General features: G+C 40.1%; 1 protein-coding gene across 2 annotated transcripts in view; it reads left to right on the plus strand.

The window, feature by feature from the left end:
• Nucleotides 1–22458, plus strand: part of MAGI1 (membrane associated guanylate kinase, WW and PDZ domain containing 1) — a 701787-nt gene that overhangs the window by 422401 nt on the left and 256928 nt on the right. For both annotated transcript variants that reach the window (XM_064274271.1, XM_064274270.1), the window contains exon 2: nt 580–696. In XM_064274271.1, the coding sequence (XP_064130341.1) occupies nt 580–696 (117 nt within the window). The remainder of the gene's footprint in view (nt 1–579; nt 697–22458) is intronic.

The raw sequence follows: 22458 nt of genomic DNA on the forward strand, positions 1-22458 counted from the left end.
ATTCTATGGATGAACTATGCTTTTCTTTATTGATCCCTTTTGGCTGTTTCCAGGTTTTTGTTTTGTTTTGTTTTTATTTTTGTTCACTTGTTATAAAAATTCTGCAATAAACAATACTGGAGATTTTGGCAGACTTCTTTTTTTTTTTTTTTGGCAAGTATATCAATAGGGTAAATTCCTACCAACAAATCCCTGGTCTTAGAACACTTTATAATTTGATAGCTATTGCTAGACTATCCTCTTTAAGGTTCTAGCCATTTCCTCTCTCACTAATAGTGTGGGTGAGTGTCTGTAGCACATATTTTAAATGTAACAGCCTAGTTTAAATTCTTTGTTATTTTAGCCATCTAGTGTTATGTGAGATTGGACCCTCAAGTTAATGCCATTTCAAGGTTGTCTTATCTTTATTACATCCCTGCTTGCTTCGTCCGCTGCAGAGGAAGACCTAAAGTCAGTGCTCAAAATGACTGAGGGTGGTTGACTTCATTTGCTTTGTGTGGCTTCCTGCACACTGCTCCCAGGCAGCCCAGTATCTAGGAAGCCCTATTGTTGACATGTTGTCTTTTATGTTTCCTGCAGGAGGCAGGCTGAACAAGGACCTACGACATTTTCTCAATCAACGCTTCCAGAAAGGATCTCCTGATCATGAGCTCCAGCAGACCATAAGGGATAACCTTTACCGCCATGCTGTGCCTTGTAAGTAGCCCGTCTTTGGCGTCTCAGTGCTGGTTGGGTGTGGGAGAAGTCAGAAAAAGGAAGAGGCTCAACAGCTGGTTTGGGAGCACTTAACGACTTGATAAGTCTAGTGAATCATAATAGACTCTGGGACATACAGTACCTTCCTGGTGAATCACACGGGCTTTTGAGCCTGCCTAGGGCTCAGACCCAGCTCTGCCACTTACCAGTTTGCAATGCTGGGCGGACTGTTTATCCTTTGAAAAACCCAGTTTCCACATAAACAAAAAGGCTATCATAATACTAACTTCACAGAACTGTAATGAGGAGTAAATGGGATGAGACACAGACATTTCGTAAGGTGCTGGCATGGGGTATTGGAGCTAAATGCGGCGGTCTGCTTCTGTAAAGATTTACAGCCTTGGCAACCCTGTGGGGCAGTTCTACCTGTCCTGTAAGTCCCTGTGAGTCAGAATCAACTCCACAGCTGTGGGTTTTTGGCATGGAGCAGTCCTCCAGAAATGCTGGCTGTCATTGTTATTAATGGAATGTCCAGGCCAGAGGGAGTCCCTGGGTAGCACAGTTAAGCACTTGACTACTAGCTGAAAAGTTGGCAGTTTAAACCCACCCAGAGGTACTTCAGAAGACAGGCCTGGTGATCTGCCTTTGAAAGGTCACAGCCTTGAAAACCCTGTGGAGTAGTTCTACTCTACACATGGGGTTGCCATGAGTCGGAATCAACTCAGCGGCAACTAACAACCACAACAACCAGGCCGGAAGCCTTCAGACTGTTCTCTGTGGACCAGTGGGTCCCTGATGGCCCCCTAGAGTTTTTGTGCAGAAGGAAGGATGGGGGGAGGAGGAGGAAGGGAAAGACATTCAGTTATTTAATTTCATTCAAAAATAAGGAGAAAAAGTGACTGTAATTTTATTACTTGGAAGTTTTCTTTTCTCCTCTCTATTACTCAGTTCATCAAAGTTTGAAATATTTCTTTGGAAATGTATACATATACATTTTAACCAAACCAAAAAACCAAACCCGGTGCCGTCAAGTTGATTCCGACTCATAGTGACCCTATAGGCCAGGGTAGAACTGCCCCATAGAGTTTCCAAGGAGCGCCTGGCAGATTCGAACTGCCGACCCTTTGGTTAGCAGCCGTAGCACTTAACCACTACACCAGCAGGGTTTCCATATTTTAACCAGCAAAAGATAAAAAGAACAATTTGAAGTACAAGGTACATTGCTTATTCCTATGATTGGTTTGCTACAAATGATTTTCTTTATGAAAATTATATTTTGCAAGTGGTATGCTAGAGTGCTAATGTATTCTGATACTACTGCAGTTTAATAAGCAGAATTAATCTAAGGCATACCATAGATTTACGAGGATTTAGAATCTAAGTCCAGACTGAGGCCCCTGGAGATCAGATTCTACAGTAGCCCTTACCCTCTGTTTTACTGATGAAGAAACTGAGGCTCAGAGAGGAGAAGAGCTTTATTGCAGGACTCCCTCTTTCTGCTGAGTGGCAGAGCCACATTTGACAGATAAAACGATGTGATAATGTATTAATGTGAATTTATGGCCCTCAGCCTATAAATTATAATCCTAATAATGATTCTTTGTATTGACATTAATAGTAATTCCTAATTCTAATCAATTTGCGGGGCAGAGATTATCATTCTGTTTTTATAGGGCAAGAAACCAAGGCAATAAATTAAGTGAAAGAAAAGAAAAAGAAAACACACACACACAATGAAGCTAAAGATGACCAGGGCTTCAGGTCTCCTGATTCCATCATTGCCCTTCCTCTGCCATACTGCCACGCTTTAATCTTATAATAACCCTTTGATGTTGGGGTTTGTAGCATCCCTTGTACAGATGAGGAAACAGTCTCAGGAAGACCGAGTTCCAACAGGTAAGTGGCAGATCCAGGTGTCTTTTACTCTCAAGCCACCGAGGGCTGTTCCCATAGCTGTACCATAGCTGCCTCTGAAGTTACAGTACAGCAGGTCGAATGCAATTTTGCAGAATTCAGTAATTGCAGAATCATGATTGTTCTCTGTGTAATTTTTTCCCTACTTAGATTCCAATTTAAGAAATGGGGAAAAGCCATTGAGCACACCATTTCTTGACGCATCTGTGGTGTTACCATGGTTACGCTTCAGGATGCGTTCCCACTGATTTTTCCACTGATTCATTGGACCTGACTGTGAGCTAAATGGCTTGATTTTAAGCTTACCACTCTGTAGGAATGGGGCAAAAATGACCTAAGTCTTTTTAAAAAGCAGTGGAAAATCATGTTTTGTCTTTGCTTGTATACAGCTCTTGGCTATTAATATTTCATTTCTGTAAAATGAGTAAATCAGGAATTTGGAAAGGGGAAATTGTCTCCCTTCTGAAAGAGAAAACAGGTAACATTACATTTTACATTTCCTTCATAAAGTGTGAAGGAAATTCAGCAGCGGTCTGTTTCCGAGACTGGTGTAGTACGTATGTCTTTGAATGTGAGTAGACCAGGGGTGACTTGGGATTCTGTTATAAGCCTGGATTGTTCTGGGCACATTTGTGTTTATGTCGATACTTCAGCCCATGTGCCTGGTAAAGCAGAGCTCTGGACCAGCCTGTGGTGCTGATGAATTGGGAAGTCCTGGATTTGGAGAACGGATCTTCCTGACGGTGTTGTAGGGGTGCCGCAGGGAGACAAGCTCGCGTCATCCGTGTGTTCCAGAACTTCTGCTGCTGACGTTTTAGTGACTACAGTATTCTGAGAATGGATGACCTCATGAGCAGGTGCTCGCGAAGGGGGGTGGATTTTTTTCCTGTACATTTTCGGAGGCTTGTGTACTGTGGAAACTCTGGTGGCATAGTGGTCAAGTGCTACAGCTGCTAACCAAAGGGTCGGCAGTTCGAATCCACCAGGCGCTCCTTGGAAACTCTATGGGGCAGTTCTACTCTGCCCTATAGGGTCTCTATGTGTCGGAATCAACTTGATGGCACTGGTTTTGTGTACCGTTAGAAAGAAATGAAAAAATGAGGCCTCTTTATCCTCAAGCCCTTTTTAGTGTCAGCATTAACGTGGTAGAGCTTTGTGTGGCTCATAGTGGACTTTATCATTTAAGATTCACTTGTATCCAAATTCCCTGAGAAAGGCAATGCGAGTAATAGCATCTCTATTTTATAGATAAGAAGCAATAAAATTAAACTTCCTCAAAGTCATACCACTTCTAAATGCCACATTACTCCTCATCCAGTGCTATTTTAATTTTTTTGTATTTTTAAAGTTCTTTAAACAGCATTATTGAGATAAAATCCGTATGCTATACAATTCTCCTATTTAAAGTGTTCATCCACTGCTATTTCTGCTAGCTATTATTATTCTCCTTTTTTTTCCTTTATTCAAAAACTTATTATTTCCACAGTATGAAAAAGGTCATTTTCATTAGAAGTTAATTATATATACTATCAGAAATCACCACCCCAAAAAATTGCTGACAGAAAGGAGAACTAGATGCAGAATGAGTCAGAAGCTCTAGTTGAAAGTGTCAGCACGTTCTATGAGCTGTATGGCCTGGAGCATCACTTAACCTTGCTGGGTCTCAGTTTACTGTTCAGTAAAATGGAAATAGTAATTCTACCTCACTCATTGTCCCACCAAATACTCACAGCAACCCCATGAGATGGGTCTCATGAAAGGAAGCAGAAGCTAGAGAGGTTAAATAGCTTCCCTCAGGTGACACAGCTAATGAGTAGCACCTGCATGGTGAAACCAGTTGGATGTAATGAATGATATCATGATTAGAGTAATAAAGAAGTGGTTGTTGAATTTATGGTATTAACTCTAAAATCATGGCGCTTTATGTCCTGAGAGTGGGGGCAATGTAAGCCATCATACCTTAAAAAAAGTATCTTCCGTCTGACTTACAAGTGGTATGTACTCACTGATACACAGAATAGAATCTTAGTAAATGCTTAATGATCATTCAATTATTTTTAAATCAATGCATAATTCTTGTTATGGAATGAATTGGGTCCCCCAAAAATATATGTTGTAAATTCTAAATTCTACACCTGTGGTTATGATCTCATTTGGGAATGGATTTTCTTTGTTATAGTAATGAGGCAGTATTAGTGTAGGGTGTATCTTAAGTCAATCTCTTTTAAGATATAAAAAAGCAGATTAAGCGAGCAAGCAAGCACAGAGGGGAAGATACACACCACATGATCGCCAAGGAACTAGGAACAGAAGCTGAAGAGAGACAAGAGAGAGAGCCTTCCCCTAGAGCTGGCACCCTGAGTTCAGACTTCTAACCTCTTCTAATCAGTTTACTGTGAGAAAATAAATTTTTGATCATTAAAGCTGCCTACTTGTGGTATTTCTGTTATAGCAGTACTAGATAGCTAAGACAATTGTCTTATGATATCTAAGTTTATCTTATTTTTTATTAGACCTCTTCTTAGTGTTCCTGTGGAAAACCCCTTTTAAATGAACAGATTTGAAATGTGTGTGAGGGTCATCAGTGTTGCTCACTTCCCACATTCCTGAGTACCATCTGGATAATACTGTCTCCATCAGCTCAAATGCTGTTCACATGCCCCATTCCACCTCCATGCTTCAGCCATACACCTTCATTCCATTCCTAAACACACACGTGCCTTCTTGTCACTGGGTGCACATTATTTCCTCCTCCTATTTCCCTAGCTTTTCATCTGACCATTTCTCAAACTTCTTTCAAGTGTTGGCCTATCTGTCACTTCTTTCACGAAGCCCACCATGTCTCCATGGACTGGACCTGTTGGCTTCTTGCTGCTCTCACAGCCACCCTCTATAGCCTTCTTCAAGCACTTACCACACCTGATTGTAGTTGCATGCTGTGTGCCCGTCTATCCTACTAGAATTGAAGTTTTCTGAGGTAGGGTGCCTTAGTTACCAGCCTACACCCAGCTTGTTGTTGGTAGGTGCTTTCAAGTTGGAACCAGTTTATAGGGATCTTACTTACTACAGAATGAAACACTGTCTGCTCCTATGCCATCTTCATGATTGTTAGTATGTTTGAATCCATCGTTGTGGACTGTTGTGTCAGTCCATCTTATTGAGGGTTTCCCTCACTTTCTGTGACCCTCTACTTTGCCAAACATGATGTCCTTTTGTAGGGACTAGTCTTTGCACAGGACCAGGCAGTGTTTTGTTTTGTTCTGTTGAGCATAGGGTCGCTATGAGTTGGAAGCGACTCAACGGCACCTAACAACAACAAGTCTTTGCTGATGACTTCTACAAAGTATTGAATGGAAACCTTATGGATAGCAACAGCACCTCCCTAGCTTCGTGCTTGGACTGTAGAAACATGGGGTAAATATTTTTTAAATGAATGAATGAATAACAGAAGTAAAGGATGCTTTTTATTTTTATCATTTTTTTCTTGGTTACTTAGCATTTGGGAGAAGCAGCAGAGCTGCTTTTGCCATAACGCTCTCAGAATAAAAGGCAGCGGGGAAGAATGAGCTCTGAAAAGGGTCATAGATGACTGACAAAGTTTCACTGATTACTTGCCTAGTAACCAAAGCCCAGAGGGAAAAAGAAAGGCTTCAAACCGGTTTTTTCCGATTCAGTCATGGCAATGGAAGTCACACTGAACAAACCAAATTTTTAGAACTTGGTGAACCATAATCTGAATGAGAAAAATTATGGGTCAAAGCCCGGCTAGCAACTTAATCTCCTTATTAGAAAACAAGGGCAGAGTATGCATTGCACAGCAACCAAATCTCTTGCCCTTCGGATTTTGTACAGTCAGAAACAGTGACCCCCTGCTCAAAGATGGCGGCCGACCATGCCACTTTGAATGTGTGTCACTCTCCCCAGTTGCGGCAATAATCCAATCTCATGGATCAGGCTCCTGAAAGGGCTCACTATGCCTCTTCTGAATCTCCCATTTCAGGGGTTTGACCCATAATTTTTCCCATCCCAGTTGTGGTTTCAGATCACCTAAATTTAAAAAATTCAGATCTTTTCCAGTTTTGCTTTGTCAGCCATGACAGAACCAGTTTGAACCAGTTAGAAGCCCTGATAAAAAGTCAAGGCTCCAGTGAGCTTGGAGCTCCAGTGCCCATTTACAGCACCTCCTAATTGCCATCTAGATATTGCTGTACCTCCTATATTGATAGCCATCCTGGTTTATGACTTCTTGTCCTAGCTGATGTGACAACATCAGAGATTCTTGCTTTGGAATGGCTGCTTTTCCTGTGAAGATAAATGTGTTACCTGACAGGGCTTGTCATTTATTATACTGCTGCTGTCACAATGAGATACAGCTCATCCAGTCCTACTGGTTCTCTAGAATGCTGAACAGCACCCCTCCCACTCCTTCTCACTTCTCTGGGCTCAACTCTAAGGAACTCGCCTTTCTTTTCAAGCAAAGATCACCTGAAAGAGGGAAAGGGTAAGTCGGTTTTGTTCGTAGCTTAACACTTTGTTTATCAAGGCCCTTCTTGATGCTGAGACCATTGTAACAGGTATAAGAACCATTGATTGTTGACTGAAAGGAGTTTATAAAGGGACTAAAAATATTTGATCTAAGACAGTTTTTGACTGGTAGACATAAGTGATTCTGTAGTCTTTATCTGTAGAGGTGCCATATTCAAACAAGCAAGTTAGCACCTGATACCATTTGGCATTGTTTATTATTTGAATGTAAATGTGGCATCAGGGACATAAATTGCTTGGTAGTCTTTGAACCTGTTAGTTTCTCTGAAGCATAGTTAGTTCCAGAACTACTTGCCTAGAATCAGTGCATTCTGCCATGGTATTTAACAATTAGAGCTGGTGACATGAACTAGACCTCTTTATCATTGAGAGGCCAGGGTAAAGAACTGGATGTTGGTTGGAAAATAGCTTCTCTCCTGGTGTGTGCATTCCTGCATTCAGGTTGTGTTGTATACTAGTAGAGGGCTTCAAGCTATAATTCATGAACAAGACCATTCTACAAGCATCCGCAGGCCTGACCAGGAAAAAGGTCACTGGAAACTTTCTCACTATTGAGAGTGCCCTCGTACTCTAAGCCAAGGTAAGTGCTGTTTAAAGGATTGTTTTACCCTTTACAAGTCCTAACCCGTTGCTGTAGAGTCGATTCTGATTCCTAATGACCCTGTAGGACAGAGTAGAACTGCCCCATAGGGTTTCCAAGGCTGTAACCTTTATGGAAGCAGACTGCTACATCTTTCTCCCGTGGTGCAGCTGGTGGGTTCAAACTGCCAACCGTTCAGTTAGCAGCTGAGTGCTTTAACCACTGTGCCTCCAGAGCTCCTTTTATGAGGCCTATCCTGTGGCAAAATTTGTGACTAGTAACAATAGTAATAGTGTTCACTTTTGGGGATTCCTATTATGTACCAGGTACTCTGCCATGATACTTATATACCATCTCTAACTCTGGCTTTTTCACATAGACTATGGAGCATTTCAATTCAGGCCCTGCCTGTTTTTTATAATTCAGTCAGTATTTGTCTTTATTACTTTTCTATCAGTTCTCAAATTTTTTTCTCTCCTTCCCTTCTACCTATCATTTTTAGATTTTTCCATGTGTTCCTTGCTGGTGAGGACCTCCCCACTATGGGACTTCAGTGTTCTGAGAAGCCCTCCCACCCTTTGACCCACCCCTTAATACCTACAGCTAACCTTTCCTTTCTTTTCCATCAACCTTACTTGTTCTGCATTGGCTTCCTGTTGGGACTGTCCTCTAGGAAGCCAAGAATTAAGACAAAAGAGTAAATGGTTTATACTGTGGTATAGAGTTCCCCATCCTACATAATATGTATATTTTACTAAATGATTTTAAATGTGTTCCAGTTTAATATACTATTTATATTATATTGTATTGTATTATTATATTATATTATATTATATTATATTTTATATATTATATGATATTATATATAAAATGGAATGTTCTGGCAACAAAGCAGATCATGAGTAGAGACGATTTATTATGGGTTTAATTTGCTTTTGTGTTTTTATAATGCTTAGCACAGTGCTATACATGTAGAAAATACTCCATAAACACAAGATTGCCTGGGTCACAGGGATTTTCTCCTCTGCTCACCATGTCACTTCTCATACGTGGTTTCTTATTTTACCATGTATTGGGTGAGATTGATTTGTGTTTCACAGAGTGACATAATGGTCCAGCATGGAGTTTTGTGCCAAAATTAAAGTCATCACATTAGAAAAAAATAATTTTAGTTCAGGTATAATTTAGAGTTATAATCTGGGCTCAGGTAATCATAACCGAGTTTTTATCCACATGAATGTCTGGTGGGCCATTGAAAGATTGTAGGAAAGTGGGACAATTTTTAATCTGGACTTTCCCTCTCACTGAAGAAATTTCTGAGTCTCTGGCACCACCTGATAAATGCCAGAAGCACCCCCCATCTTCTAGATAACCCAAAACACCTTATGTCTCCTTGCCAGAGGAGAAGAGAATCATGCCATCAGTGAGTCTATGAGAAGGACCTGCACATTTCTGAATTTTGACAATTCTTCCTCTTCCTGGGCCTCTGCCGACTCCCAAAGAGGCATGCTTTTACTGGTCCTGCAAGCTGTCAGCTTTATTTGGGTCAGGTCCTACGGGAAAAACTTACAGTTTCCAGATCTGCCTGGGAGTGGGTGATAAGTTTAATTTTGAGATGATTTGTTAACAAGCCTTTTGATGCCATTCGTTACAAAGCATTTTTTGTTCTAGTTCATGTCAGTGACTTCTGTTGACACTCTGCTTTCTTATTTTTCTCTTTGTTTTCCGTGTAGTGTATTTTATCTTTTTTTTTCTCCTTAGAGGTTAGTTAGACTGATTTTGTTTTGTTTATTAAGCTGCAGAGTCTGCTCTGGAATTCTCAGTTCTACACCAGATGGCCAGTGGTCATTGTCTTGGTCATCTAGTGCAGCGATAACAGAAATACCATAAGTATATGGCTTTAACAAAGAGAAATTTATTTTCTCACACTCTAGTAAGCTAGAAGTCCAAATTCAGGGTGTCAGCTCCAGGGGAAGGCTTCCTCTCTCTGTCGGCTCTGGAGGAAGGTCCTTCTCATCAATCTTCCCCTGGACTAGGAGCTTCTCCATGCAGGAACCCTGGGTTCAAAGGATGCACTCTGCCCACGGTACTGCTTTCTTGGTAGTACGAGGTCCCCCCGTCTCTCTGCTTGCTTCTCTCTTTTATATCTCAAAAGACATTGGCTTAAGACACTATCTAATCTTGTAGGTCTCATCAGTATAACTGCCGCTAATCCATCCCATTACATCATAGTGATAGGATTTACGACACACCGGGAAATCACATCAGATGACAAAATGGTAGACAGTCATACAATACTGGGAATCATGACCTAGCCAAGTTGACAAATAGTTTGGAGGGGCACAATTCAATCCATGATATTCCACCCTTTGGTCCCCCCAAAATCATATCCTTGCAACATGCAAAATATATTCACCCTATCATAGCAAAACTCTTAACTCCAAGTCCAAAATCCAAAAATTCCTCTTCATCTGTGAAATGTAAAACACAGGCTATCTGCTTACAGGAGTGCAATGGCAGAACAGGCACAAGCTAGACATTTCTATTACAAGTGGGAGAAATCAGAGGGAAAGAAGGCATAACAGGCACCAAGCAAGTCAGCAGAACATATTACATTAGCCCTCAAGGGTTTGAAAATAATCCTCTGTTTTCTGAGACAATTTACACAATGGCCCTGCCCTCCAGACTCTAGGTATTGGCCACATTCTCTGGATTCTGAGTGGAGGCCCCTCAGCCCTGGGCTTCAACTTTGCCTTCCAGGCCCACTGGGACAGCTGCTCTGCTCCCTTGGCTTTAAGTCCACCATTCTCCTAGTCCATATGAGTGGTGACTCCACCCTTAGAAATACCAGAGGCCATGGCTCCACCCTTTGAAACTCCCAGAGGTTGAGGCCATACCTTTTGCGACTGAGGCAGTTTAGCTTGCTGTGTTCCTTGTCTCTTGAGCTTCTGCTTCCTGGCTCCTTGGCCTCTTGGCCCCTTGGGCCTCACACCTGCGTCTGCCCTCCTGGGGCAAGTGTTCCAAAGCTCTGTAGCACTACTGATAAATGCCTGCAGGCACCCTACTCCACCAGTAAACTTCAGCCTGAAAGCACTCAACTCTCTTTCTCCGTGGGTCTGCAAGCCTGGCTCCACTGATTAAGTATCCAGAGGCACCCTGCTCCACCAGGAAGCCTCCTGCACGAAGGCACTCAATTCTCTTGCTCCATGGGTTGGCTCCAGTGCCATGCCACACTGGTCTCCTGGTTCTGTTGCTGCCAATCCTCTGCTGCTTCTGGTCCTCTGCTGCTGTTTCTTACCATCTCTGGTGTTAATGGTTTTTTCTCACTTCCTTCAGAGTCTTCTGTTCATTCACAGTTTCAAAACCGCTTCCACGTTTTAAGTATCTATTGGAGCAGCACCCCACTCCTGGTACCAAATTCCGTCTTGGTCATCTAGTTCTGTGATAACAGAGATACCACAAGTAGATGGCTTTAACAAAGAGAAACTCATTTTCTCACACTTTTTTTTTAGTAGGCTAGAAGTCCCAATTCAGGGTGTCAGCTCCAGGGGAAGGCCTTCTTTCTCTTTAAGCTCTGGAGGAAGGTCCTTCTCATCGATTTTCCCCTGGACTAGGAGCTTCACCATGCAGGAACCCTGGGTCCAAAAGATGCTCTCTGGTCACAGCACTGCTTTCTTGGTGATATGAGGTCCCCCGTCTCTCTGCTTGCTTCTCTCTTTTCTATCTCGAAAGACATTGGCTTAAGACTCTATCTAATCTTGTAGATCTCATCAGTATAACTGCCACTAATCCATCTCATTACACCATAGTGATAGGATTTACGACACATAGGGAAATCATATCAGATGACAAAATGGTAGGCAGTCATACAGTACTGGGAATCATGACCTAGCCAAGTTGACAGATACTTTGCCGGGGGGGGGCCCACAATTCAATCCATGACAGTCATTTTATAAATGCTCACTCTGTTCCAGTCGAGAGCCTCAGTGTTTTACAGGCATCATTTCATTAATTCTCCTGATGGTACTGATGGTAGGTGTCATCATAGTCATCTCTGTTATACACAAGAGGAAGAGGAGGAGCAGACAGGGGAGTCACTCGCCTGACATCAGGCTGCATGATTTAAAAGTGTCCTCAGTGTGCCAGGAACTCTGCTAGGTACATTTCTTGCATCATTTCCTTTTAATCTTCTCAATAATTTTTTTTCCAAGTGTGAACTATTATATCTACTTTTCAGATGAAGAAAGTGAGACTTTTTTCAAGGTCAAGGTCCTGTGCTTAAGTTACAGAGGTGGGTTTGAATCCAGTCTGATATTTTCCAAAGTCTTTAGCTCAAACCATAGCATTTTAGTGCTACCGTATTTTTGCTAGTTTAGTTTAGCAAAATGGCGTATATACTAAAAAAGAGCATTGTCAGAAAGGTCATTATATTACTCTCATGCCACATTCAGGAGCCTGTTCAGCTAAGTGCACTGGGACTCATTTCCTGTCTATGTCTGTGTCACAGGTGCTTGACATGGATAAGTTGAATCTGGAACTTTCAGGTGTAGTGGGCTTTCTGGTATGGTAGGCTTTAGAGGCCAGTAGGTTGTAACTCAGGCTTTCTGAGCCTCCATTTTCTCATTACTTTTATGGAGGTCTATGAAAATTACATAAGCACCAACAGTAAGCATGTGATTCTGTAGGTCTTCTGTTGAAGTCAATCTCCTTGCTTTAATACTCCTTTCTCCTACCCTTTCTAACATGATTTCTCAAGCCCAGCATTCTCCCTTTTCTGTTTTTAAATTGCCTTCAGGCCTTGAGCCTTATCTATATGAAGATTCTTTTTTTTAAACAAGCTCAGTTTGAAAAAAAAGATTTTCACGCATTTGCTGAATAACATCGCAACACTAGATGCTAGGCAAGAACATAGTGAAGATTAATAATTAGATGATTTAGCCAATAATAGGCATGCTTGAAACAGCACATTCTCTGAGTATTTCCAGCATCAGCTAATTCCCCAATGTTCTTTTTCTTTGTATTTCTTATTACATGTTGTTAACCCTAATTGCCATTGTATATTTGCTGAGTGGATGGAGTCATATTGGAGAAAGAAAGAAAAAAAAAATCACATACTTACAAATCTCAACACTGGACTTGATTTATATGTGTGTCTATTAGTAGATTCAAACAAACATGGTTTGGCTTATGTCCCTTACGCTAAGGATTCTTTTGGTGCAGAAACAGGAAAAGCCATAGGAGTTTATATTAAGTTTAATTAGAATTTATATAATTTATAATCTTCTTATGAAAACATATTAGGCTGGACCTCACCACTTAATAATAATATCTATCAGTAATCAGGTAGAAAGTTGGTTCAGGCACAATGCTAAGTGATTTGCAAGCTTTATATCTTTTAGTTCTCTCTAACCTTGTGACGGAAACCCTGGTGGAATAGTGGTTAAGTGCTATGGCTGCTAACCAAAGGGTCAGCAGTTTGAATCCACCAGGTGCTCTTTGGAAACTCTATGGGGCAGTTCTACTCTGTCTTGTAGGGTCGCTATGAGTCGGGATCGACTCGACGGCACTGGGTTTGATTTTTTTGGTAACCTTGAGACGGGTAACGTTATTGCCTCTTTATTATGAATGCAGCAGTTGAGGTGTAGAGAGCTTAGATGCTTAGACAGGTGACTTGTCCAAGGACACACAACTAACAAGTGATGGAAACCAGATGCAAACCCAGTTCTGACTGCCTGCAGAACCTAATCTCTTGGTTTATATCTCTGGATGTAGTCACCTTAAGGGATTCAGGAGACCCTGTTTGATTCCCCACCAATAACCTCATGCACAGCCACAACCTATCTGCCAGCGGAGCCTTTCATGTTGCTGTGGTGCTAAACAGGCTTCAGCAAGGCTTCTAGACTAAGATGGAGTAGGAAGAAAGGCCTGGTGACTTACTTCTGAAAAAGCAGCCAGTGAAAACCATATGGATCCAAACGGTCCCATCCTGTTGTGGATGGGATCCCATGTGTCAGAAGCTGATTCAGCAGAAGCTAACAACAGTCACCCTAAAGACCATTTCTAAAATTACCATATTGGATTTTAAAAAGAATCTCCTCTTAATAACACATGGATGGGTCTTTGGCGGGGCGTAGGGTACTAATATATCTATCTGGCCGCCAAGTTAATTCATTTAATTGCTTTATAATTTTAGCTGACATTTTCCATCAAGATTTGTTGCAATTATAAAGCAATTTTCATAGCGATATATGAAGGTACACGAAACTTTTCACAGTATCCTTACCATCTATTATTTATTTTAAGAGAAGGTTTAACATATTTTAGTCTCTCAAGAATCATTTAAGTCGAGATTGTAGTGCAATATATTTTTAAAGAAATCATATCAGTTGTGTTAATATGTATGAAAAATTTTCTGACTTCTGTAATGGATTGTGCATTTATGCTAAGGTCCAAACCCAGTGCCAAAAACCCAGTGCCGTTGAGTGGCTAAGGTCCAGGTGAGGATATTACCAAGTTGCATTCTGATTGCCGTTGTCGTTAGTTGCCATTGAGTCTGTTCTGACTCATGGAGATACACATACATAACTCTGTTTATAAAGTAAATTAGGAAGAACAATTTTAAATAACTCCTAAGAATCTGCTAATAGGATTCTAAAATAAACTGAACCTGTTGCCGTCATGTCGATGCCAACTCATAGTGACCCTACAGGACAGAGTAGAACTGTCCCATCTTTCTTCCCTGGAGCAGCTGGTGGGCTCTAACTGCAGACCTTTCAGTTAGCAGTCAAGCGCTTAACTGTTACGTCACCAGGGCCCCTCCAAATAGGATCCTAGATAAATATAAAAGTGTAATAGAGATAATAATTATTATTAACAGGTACTGAGTACTTGCCACATGCTGGATTTTATTCTATAACAACATTGTAATTTATTTAACCCTTACAATGGTCCTGTAATGCAGATGGGATTATTCTCCACATTTAAGGAAACTGAAGAATAGAGAGGTTAAACAACTTGATTAGGATTTCACAGCTAATAAGTGGTAGAGCTAGGCAGTGTAAAACTACAACTTTCACTCTTATACTGCCTGTTATTTATCGTTCTAGAGAATATAAACACAAACAAAAGAATCAGACATTAAAGTTATTTCTTTCTTGTGGGGGCCTCTTTTGTTATTCTAATACAATTACTTCTTATTGTTAGATCCTATCAAGGCTGCTACGCCTCACAACTCCAGGGGACACTATTAACTTTGAAATCCATGTGACCAGTGAGTGCCCTTGGTGCTGGGTAGCACCTGAACTGTATGGCCTTTATGCAGTGGCTGAGTTCCAGCAGCAGATAATCAGCTAAATATAAAACTTGGAAGATGAGAGCCATAAAGATGAAAGATGAATGAAAACCAAATTGCCATTCATTTTGGAGGTACATGTCTGACATCATACTTTCTAGAGAAGTTGAGGTGGTGCCATGCTCCGGTGGGAGTGATAGCCAACAAGATGCTTGATCACCAGAAGTCTAATCCAGTGTGGCTCCAAGATCTCTGCTTTCTTTCCTTTTTAAATTGGGCTTTATGTGAATGTTTACAGAGCAGATTGGTTTCTCATTAAGCTATTGATACACGTATTGTTTTTGGAACATTAGTTGCCATCCCCACAACGTGTCAACACTCTCCTGTTTTAGACCTCGGTTTCCCCATTTCCATTCGTCCAGCTTTCCTATTCCCTCCAGCCATCTTGTTCTTGTTCCTGGTCCGGTGTGCCCATTCAGTCTCGTGTACATGGTTGAACTACAGGTATTACTGATTGTTCTATAGGCTTGCTTAATCTTTGGCCGAAGGGTAAACCTCAGGAGTGACTTTAGTACTGAGTTAAAAGCGTGTCCTGGGGCCATTATCTCGGGGTTTCTCCGGTTTCTGTTAGATCAGGAAGTCTGGTCTTTTTTTGTGAGTTTCAATTTTCTTCTACATTCTTCTCCCACTCTGTTGGAGACTGTCTATTGTGATCCCTGACCGAGCAGTCAACAGTGGTAACCAGGCACCAACTAGTTCCATACTCAGTCTGGTGGAGGCTGCGGCAGTTGTGGTCCATTAGTCGTTTGGACTAATTTTTTCCTCGTGCCTTTGGTTTTCTTCATTCTCCCTTGCTCCAGTCTGGGTGAGACCAGTAGACATATTTTAGATGGCTGCTCACAAGCTTTTAAGACCCCAGACACTACTCATCAAAGTAGGATGTAGAACATTTTCTTTATAAACTATGTTATGCCAATTGAGTTAAATGTCCTCGAGACCACGATCCCCAGCCCTCAGCTCAGTAACTTGGTTCCTCAGGAAATTTGGCTGTGTCTGTGAAGCTTCTATGACTTTATCTTGGTCAAGTTGTACTGACTTCCCCAGTATTGTGTACTGTCTTACCCTTCAACAAAGTTACCACTTACCTATTGTCTAGTTAGTGCTTTTCCCTCCCCACCTCTCCCCTCCTTCTTAACCATGAAAGACTGTTTCTTTATCTACGTAGACCTTTTCATGACTTTTTATAATAGTGGTCTCATACAGTATTTGATTTTTTTTTTAATTATTTCTCTCAGCATAGTGCCCTCCAGATTCATCCATGTTTTGCGATGTTTCACAGATTCATCATTGTTCTTTATCCTTGTGTAGTATTCCACTGTGTGTATGTACCATAGTTTGTTTATCCATTTATCTGTTGATGGGCACTTAAGCTGCTTCCATCTTTTTGCTATTTTGAATAATGCTGCATTGAACATGGGTGTGCGTATGTCTATTCATGTGATGGCTCTTAATTCTCTAGGATGTATTCCTGGGAGTGGAGTTGCTGGGTTGTATGGTATTTATTTCTATTTCTAGCTTTCTAATTTTAAATCTATTTTTAATTAGATTATTTATCTTTTTATTGTAGAGGTGTTGGATTTCCCTATAGATTTTAGAGATTAGAGCTTTGTCAGATATGTCAGAGCCAATTTTTTTCCCGCCTGTTTGTAGGTTCTCTTTTTACTGTTTGGTGAAGTATTTCGATAAGCATAGTATTTCATTTTTAGAAGATCCCAGTTATCTAGCTTATCTTCTGGTGTTTGTGTATTGTCAGTTACGGTTTATATCCTGTTTATACAGTATATTTGGGCCCTTAGCATAGACCCCATATTTTCTTCCATGATCTTCACAGTTTTTGGTTTTATATTAGGTCTTTGATCCATTTTGAATTACTTCTTGTGTATGATGTAAAGTATGGGTCCTTTTTCATTTTTTTGCAGATGGTCATCCAGTTTTGCCAGCACCATTTGTTAAAAAGACTGTCTTTTCCCCCAGCTAATATTTTTAATGGGCTTTGGGCCTTTGTCAAAGATCAGGTGGCTGTAGGTAGATGGATTTACATTTGGGTTCTCAATTCTGTTCCATTGGTCAGTGTATCTGTCATTGTACTAGTGCCAGGCTGTTTTGACTACTGTAGTTACATAGTAGGTTCTGAGGTCAGGTAGTGTGAGGCCTCCTACTTTTTTCTTCTTCAGTAATGGTTTACTTATCTGGGGCCTCTTTCCTTTCCATATAAAGTTATTGATTAGTTTTTCCATCTTGTTAAAGAATGCTGTTGGTATTTGGATCAAGATTGCATTGTATCTCTGTAGATTGCTTTGGGTAGAATTGACGTTTTCGCAACATTGAGTCTTCCTATCCATGAGCTTTGTGTATTTTTCCACTTGACTAGGTCTCTTTTGTTTTCTTGCAGTGGTGTTTTGTAGTTTTCTTCGTGTAGATCTTTTACATCTCTAGTTAGATTTATTCCTAAGTATTTTTTTTTTTTTTAGGGGCTATTATAAATGGTATTGCTTTCCTGATCTCTTTTTTATAGTTCTCTGTTTTGGTGTATTGGAATCCAACTAATTTTTGTGTGTTTATCTTGTATCCTACTACTTGGCTGAATCTTTCTATTAGCTCCAGTAGTTTTCTTGTGGAGTCTTTCAGGTTCTCTGTGTATGGTATCATATCATCTGTGAATAGGGATAGTTTTACTTCTTCCTTACCAATTTGGATGCCCTTTATTTCTTTTTCTTGCCTTATTGTTCTAGCTAGGACTTTCAGCACAATGGAATGGTGATAAAGGGCATCCTTGTCTTTTTCCTGTTCTCAAGGGAAATGTTTTCAGCCTCTCTCCATTGAGAATGATGTTGGCTGTTGATTTTGTATGGATACCGTTTATTATGTTGAGGAATTTCCCTTCTATGCCTATTTTATTGAGAGTTTTTTTCAGAAAGGAGTGTTGGACTTTATCAAATGCCTTTTCTGTAGCGATTGAGATGATCATGTGATTCTTTTGTTTTATTTATGTGGTGGATTACACTGATTGATTTTCTAATATCAAACCATCTTTGCATATCTGGTATGCATCCCACTTGGTTGTGTTTTTTTTTTTTTTAATTATGCTGAGTTCTACTGGGCAGAATTCTGTTGAGAATTTTTGCATCTATGTTCATGAGAGATATTGGTCTGTAATTTTCTTTTTTAATGATGTCTTTGCCTGGTTTTGGTTTCAGGGTTATGCTGGCTTTATAGAATCAATTCAGAAGTAGCCCTTCCTTTTCTATGTTCTGAAATAGTTTAAGTATCACTAGTGTGAGCTCTTCTCTGAAGTTTGGTAGAATTCTCCAGTGAAGCTGTCTGGGCCAGGAATTTTTTTTGTTGTGAGTTGTTTTTTTTTTTTTATTAACTTTTTAATCTCTTGTTATGGACCTGTTCAGATTTCCTACCTCAGTTTGTGTTAGTTTAGTAAGGAATGTGTTTCTAGAAATTTGTCCATTTCCTCTGGGTTTTCAAATTTGATGGAGTACAGTTTTTCATAGTACTCTGTTATGATCCTTTTTATTTCAGTTGGGTCTATTGTAATGTCCTCCATTTAATTTCTTATTTGGGTTATTTGCTTCCTCTTCTGTTTTTCTTTTATCATTTTGGTAAGTGGTTTGTCACTTTTGTTGATCCTTTCCAAAAAACCTAGTTTTGGTGTTGTTGATTCTTTCTATTGTTGTTCTATTTATTTCTGCTCTGATCTTTATTATTTTCTTTCTTCCGGTGGCTATGGGCTTCTTTTGCTGTTCTCTTTCTGTTTGTTTGAGTTGTGTAGCTAATGTTTTGATTTTATGCCTTTCTTCTTTTTTAATTCGTGCACGTATTACTATAAATTGACCTCTGAGCTCTGCATTTGCTGTGTCCCGAAGGTTTTGGTGTGATTTATTTTCATTCTCATTTGATTCTAGGAATTTTCTATTCCATCTTTGATATCTTCTATTACCCAGTGGTTTTTAAAAAAAAAAAAAATTTTTTTAAGCAAGGTGTTATTCAGTTTCCTTTTTTTTTTTCTTTGCTCTTCTTGTTATTAATTTCTACCTTTGTGACATTATGATCACAGGAGATGCTTTGCATTATCTCAGTGTTTTAGATTTTGTTAAGGGTTTCTTTGTGGCCTAAGATGTGGTCTATTCTGGAGAACATTCCATGTGCATTGGAAAAGAATGTATATTTTGCTACTGTTGGGTGGAGCATTCTATATATGTTTGAACCACCAACCTTTCAGTTAGCTGTTGAGCACTAACCCTTGCGCCACCAGGGCTCTTTACCAGTATGACATAGGAATTGAAATAAATACCCGTGAAGAGGCAAAAAACAGATCAGCATTGAATCTTCTTTTTCAGGGAGAATTCAGGAAACATCTAGTTGTGTGACGGTGGGCAAGTGGTTCCACTTACCATATCTAGGCCTATTTTCTCTTTAGAAAGGAATCTGTTTATTAGGGGTATAGTCCACTTATTAAGTATTCTAATCTTTCAGACCAAGGCCCAAGATAATGTATCTGGGCCACTTGAGTTTTTGAGCCTCCCAATATATTAAAAAGAAAGAAAAGGTATAACAAAAGTCGAGACATGTTTTTAATGTTTGTACTTACTTAATGCTTTTAACATACACGCAGCAATTCAATATAGTGCTATTCACTGATTGCAGGATGTATAAAACATTAATTCAAAGTATACTAGAAGCAGTATAGCCTGGTGGTAGGCCACACATTTGAATCTCTTTCATTCCTTTTAATGTGTCATCTGTAGCTGCGGATAGAACTTAATTTGCAGAAAACAATAAAAGCCTAAATTTGAGACCCTGTGTGGATAGGAGGCCTAGGACACATGGCCCTTCTGCCCCAACTCTTCCTTGCCCACCTTTTATAGGTGTAGGATGCTATGGGATGACTCCTTTTGGACCAAGGCTTGGCTGCTTATTAGAGGAAGACACCTAAGAGGGTAAGAGGTCTCCAAGGACTAAGGAAGCCAGAGGGGTCCTGCAAGAAGCCCAGTCCGTTACAAGGGCTCAGCCCTCTCATTGTATTTCCCATCACTCCTCTTGTCAGAAGGGGAGCTCTTTATTCCTTGGACCATTTCTTCTGAGGGTGCCACATTTGACATTAGGGCTTATCTGCTCCTATCACCAGCCTACTAGAAGTAGGGGCTGTATGATTGTTGGATTGTTGTCTTAAGACCTTTGCTTTGAAAAGTGAGACAAAACTTGGTTACACTAGAAATCATTTTGAAGGTCAGTAAGCTACTGACCTGTAAAAGATTTATTGTTTTGGCTTTCTAATCGCAGTTGCTGAACATAAATGAACTTGGCATTTTTCTCCTGTCTCGTAAGATCATTACAAGCAGATATTACATGATTTTTAGAGTTGGAATTTCTGTATTCTTAGCTTTCATTATCCTTTGATTTGATACATTTCCTGATTTTCATCTCTAAATGGTTTTACGTAGTCTCAAATTTCACTTAGTTAATGATTTAAGGGGAAAAGCCACATCCTTTTCACTGGAATTTTAATTAAAAATATAATAACACCCTCTGAGTTGCAGATAAATTGTTCTTTATGTGCATGATATGACTTGAAAATGAGAGATGATATGAGGCCATCAGGCTGACTGAAGTTCTGCCCAAGTTCTGACAGCATTGGCTGTGTGACCCTCACTAACCCTGGGAACAGATGTTTTTGTCACAGTGGAGAAGATGTTGTGGCCAATACAGGTTTGATTGAGTTTCATGTTTACCGTTCAGTACTAACCCCCACCCCCACCCCAAAGGAGGACATTCGGCTTCTGCATTACTTTACTATAGGATTAGACACACCCTGCAAATCCACTGCAGTTTGGCATCCTGTAAAGGAGTTTTGTACCTTCTTAGTTCACTATAACCCAGAAAAACCAAACCCACGGCCGTCTAGTTGAATTCAACTCATAGCGACCCTATAGAACAGAGTAGAACTGCCCCCATAGAGTTTCCAAGGAGAGCTTGGTGGATTCGAAGTGCCGACCTTTTGGTTAGCAGCCATAGCTCTTAACCACTATGCCACCAGGGTTTCCCAGTCCACTATAGGTGTAGATAATTTACAGATTGAAAAATGTACTGTCAGATATAACTACAAAAAATATAGTATCTCTTAAGGAACATGGAGTAGAGGAAAAAACAGCTTGTTGAAATATTACTTGCTGTTTTGTTCTGAATTCACATTGTGTACTTCGGGGGTCTGACTTGGCATGGCTCGTCAACCTTCTCCCTTCCCCTCTCTGTCCCTCCTTCCTTCCTTCCCCCATCTTCTCCCTCCCTCCTTCCTTCATGTGTATATATGTATATGCACATATATATGTATATATAAATTCATCAAGCTGTACCTTTAAGATTTGTATAATTTGCTATATGCATTTTATACCTTAATTTAGAAAAAAAAAAAAAAAAAAGCCTTTGTTAGAACCCAAAGTATGCCTAACTCCAGTAACTGTTCATAACCGCCGCAGTATCTATACTGCCAGAGTCTGCAAGAAGAGAAAGAAAGCACCAATCTGTGGTGGAAAGAAGGAGAGAAAAGGACTGATTAGCTGGTTTAACCGCTAGCCAGTTCAATATATAGAACACTTGGAGCGTACCATCGGGCTCCCTTTTATCTTCTCCCACGGAATACTTCCCTTCCTTCCCACAAGTAACCATGATTCTGTTTTCTCGCTAGATTAATTTTGTCAGATTTTGAATTACATATAAATCGAATCATACAGCATTTATTCTTTTTTTCTGACTTCTTTGGCTAACATTAACTCTGTGAGTCTCATCCATGTTGTTTACATGTTTACAATAGTTCATTTGCTTTTATTACTGTGTAGTATTTTGTTGTATGAATATACCATCATCTGTGTATCCATTCTTTTGTTGATTTGAATTGTCTCCGATTTTGGGGTATTGCCAAGGACATTCTCATACAAGTAGACACATGTACTCAGTTCCTACATAGGGGCAGCATTGCTGGGTCATAGTGTAAGTGTATGTTTAGCTATAATAGATATTGCCAAACGGTTTTCCAAGGTGGTGGTACCATTGTGCATGCCCAACAATACTCCGAGAGCTCCAGTTGTTCCTCATCCTTACCAACGTTGGAATTGTCAGTGTCTTTGATTTTAGTCATCCTGGTGGATGTGTGATGGTATCTCATTATGATATTAATTCACATTTTCCTGATGTAGAATGATATTGAGCACCATTTCAAATGCTTATTGTCTGTGTGGATATCCTCTTTGTGAAGTGCCTATTTATGTCTTTTGCTCATTTTTCTTTTTCATTGGGTTGAATTTCTGATTTCTAGAAAGGATGGGGTTTTAAATTTTGACTCTGCTGCTTATTAGCTGTGCTTGGG

The sequence above is a fragment of the Loxodonta africana genome, chromosome 22 (assembly GCF_030014295.1).
Source record: "Loxodonta africana isolate mLoxAfr1 chromosome 22, mLoxAfr1.hap2, whole genome shotgun sequence".
NCBI classification, from domain to species: domain Eukaryota; kingdom Metazoa; phylum Chordata; class Mammalia; order Proboscidea; family Elephantidae; genus Loxodonta; species Loxodonta africana.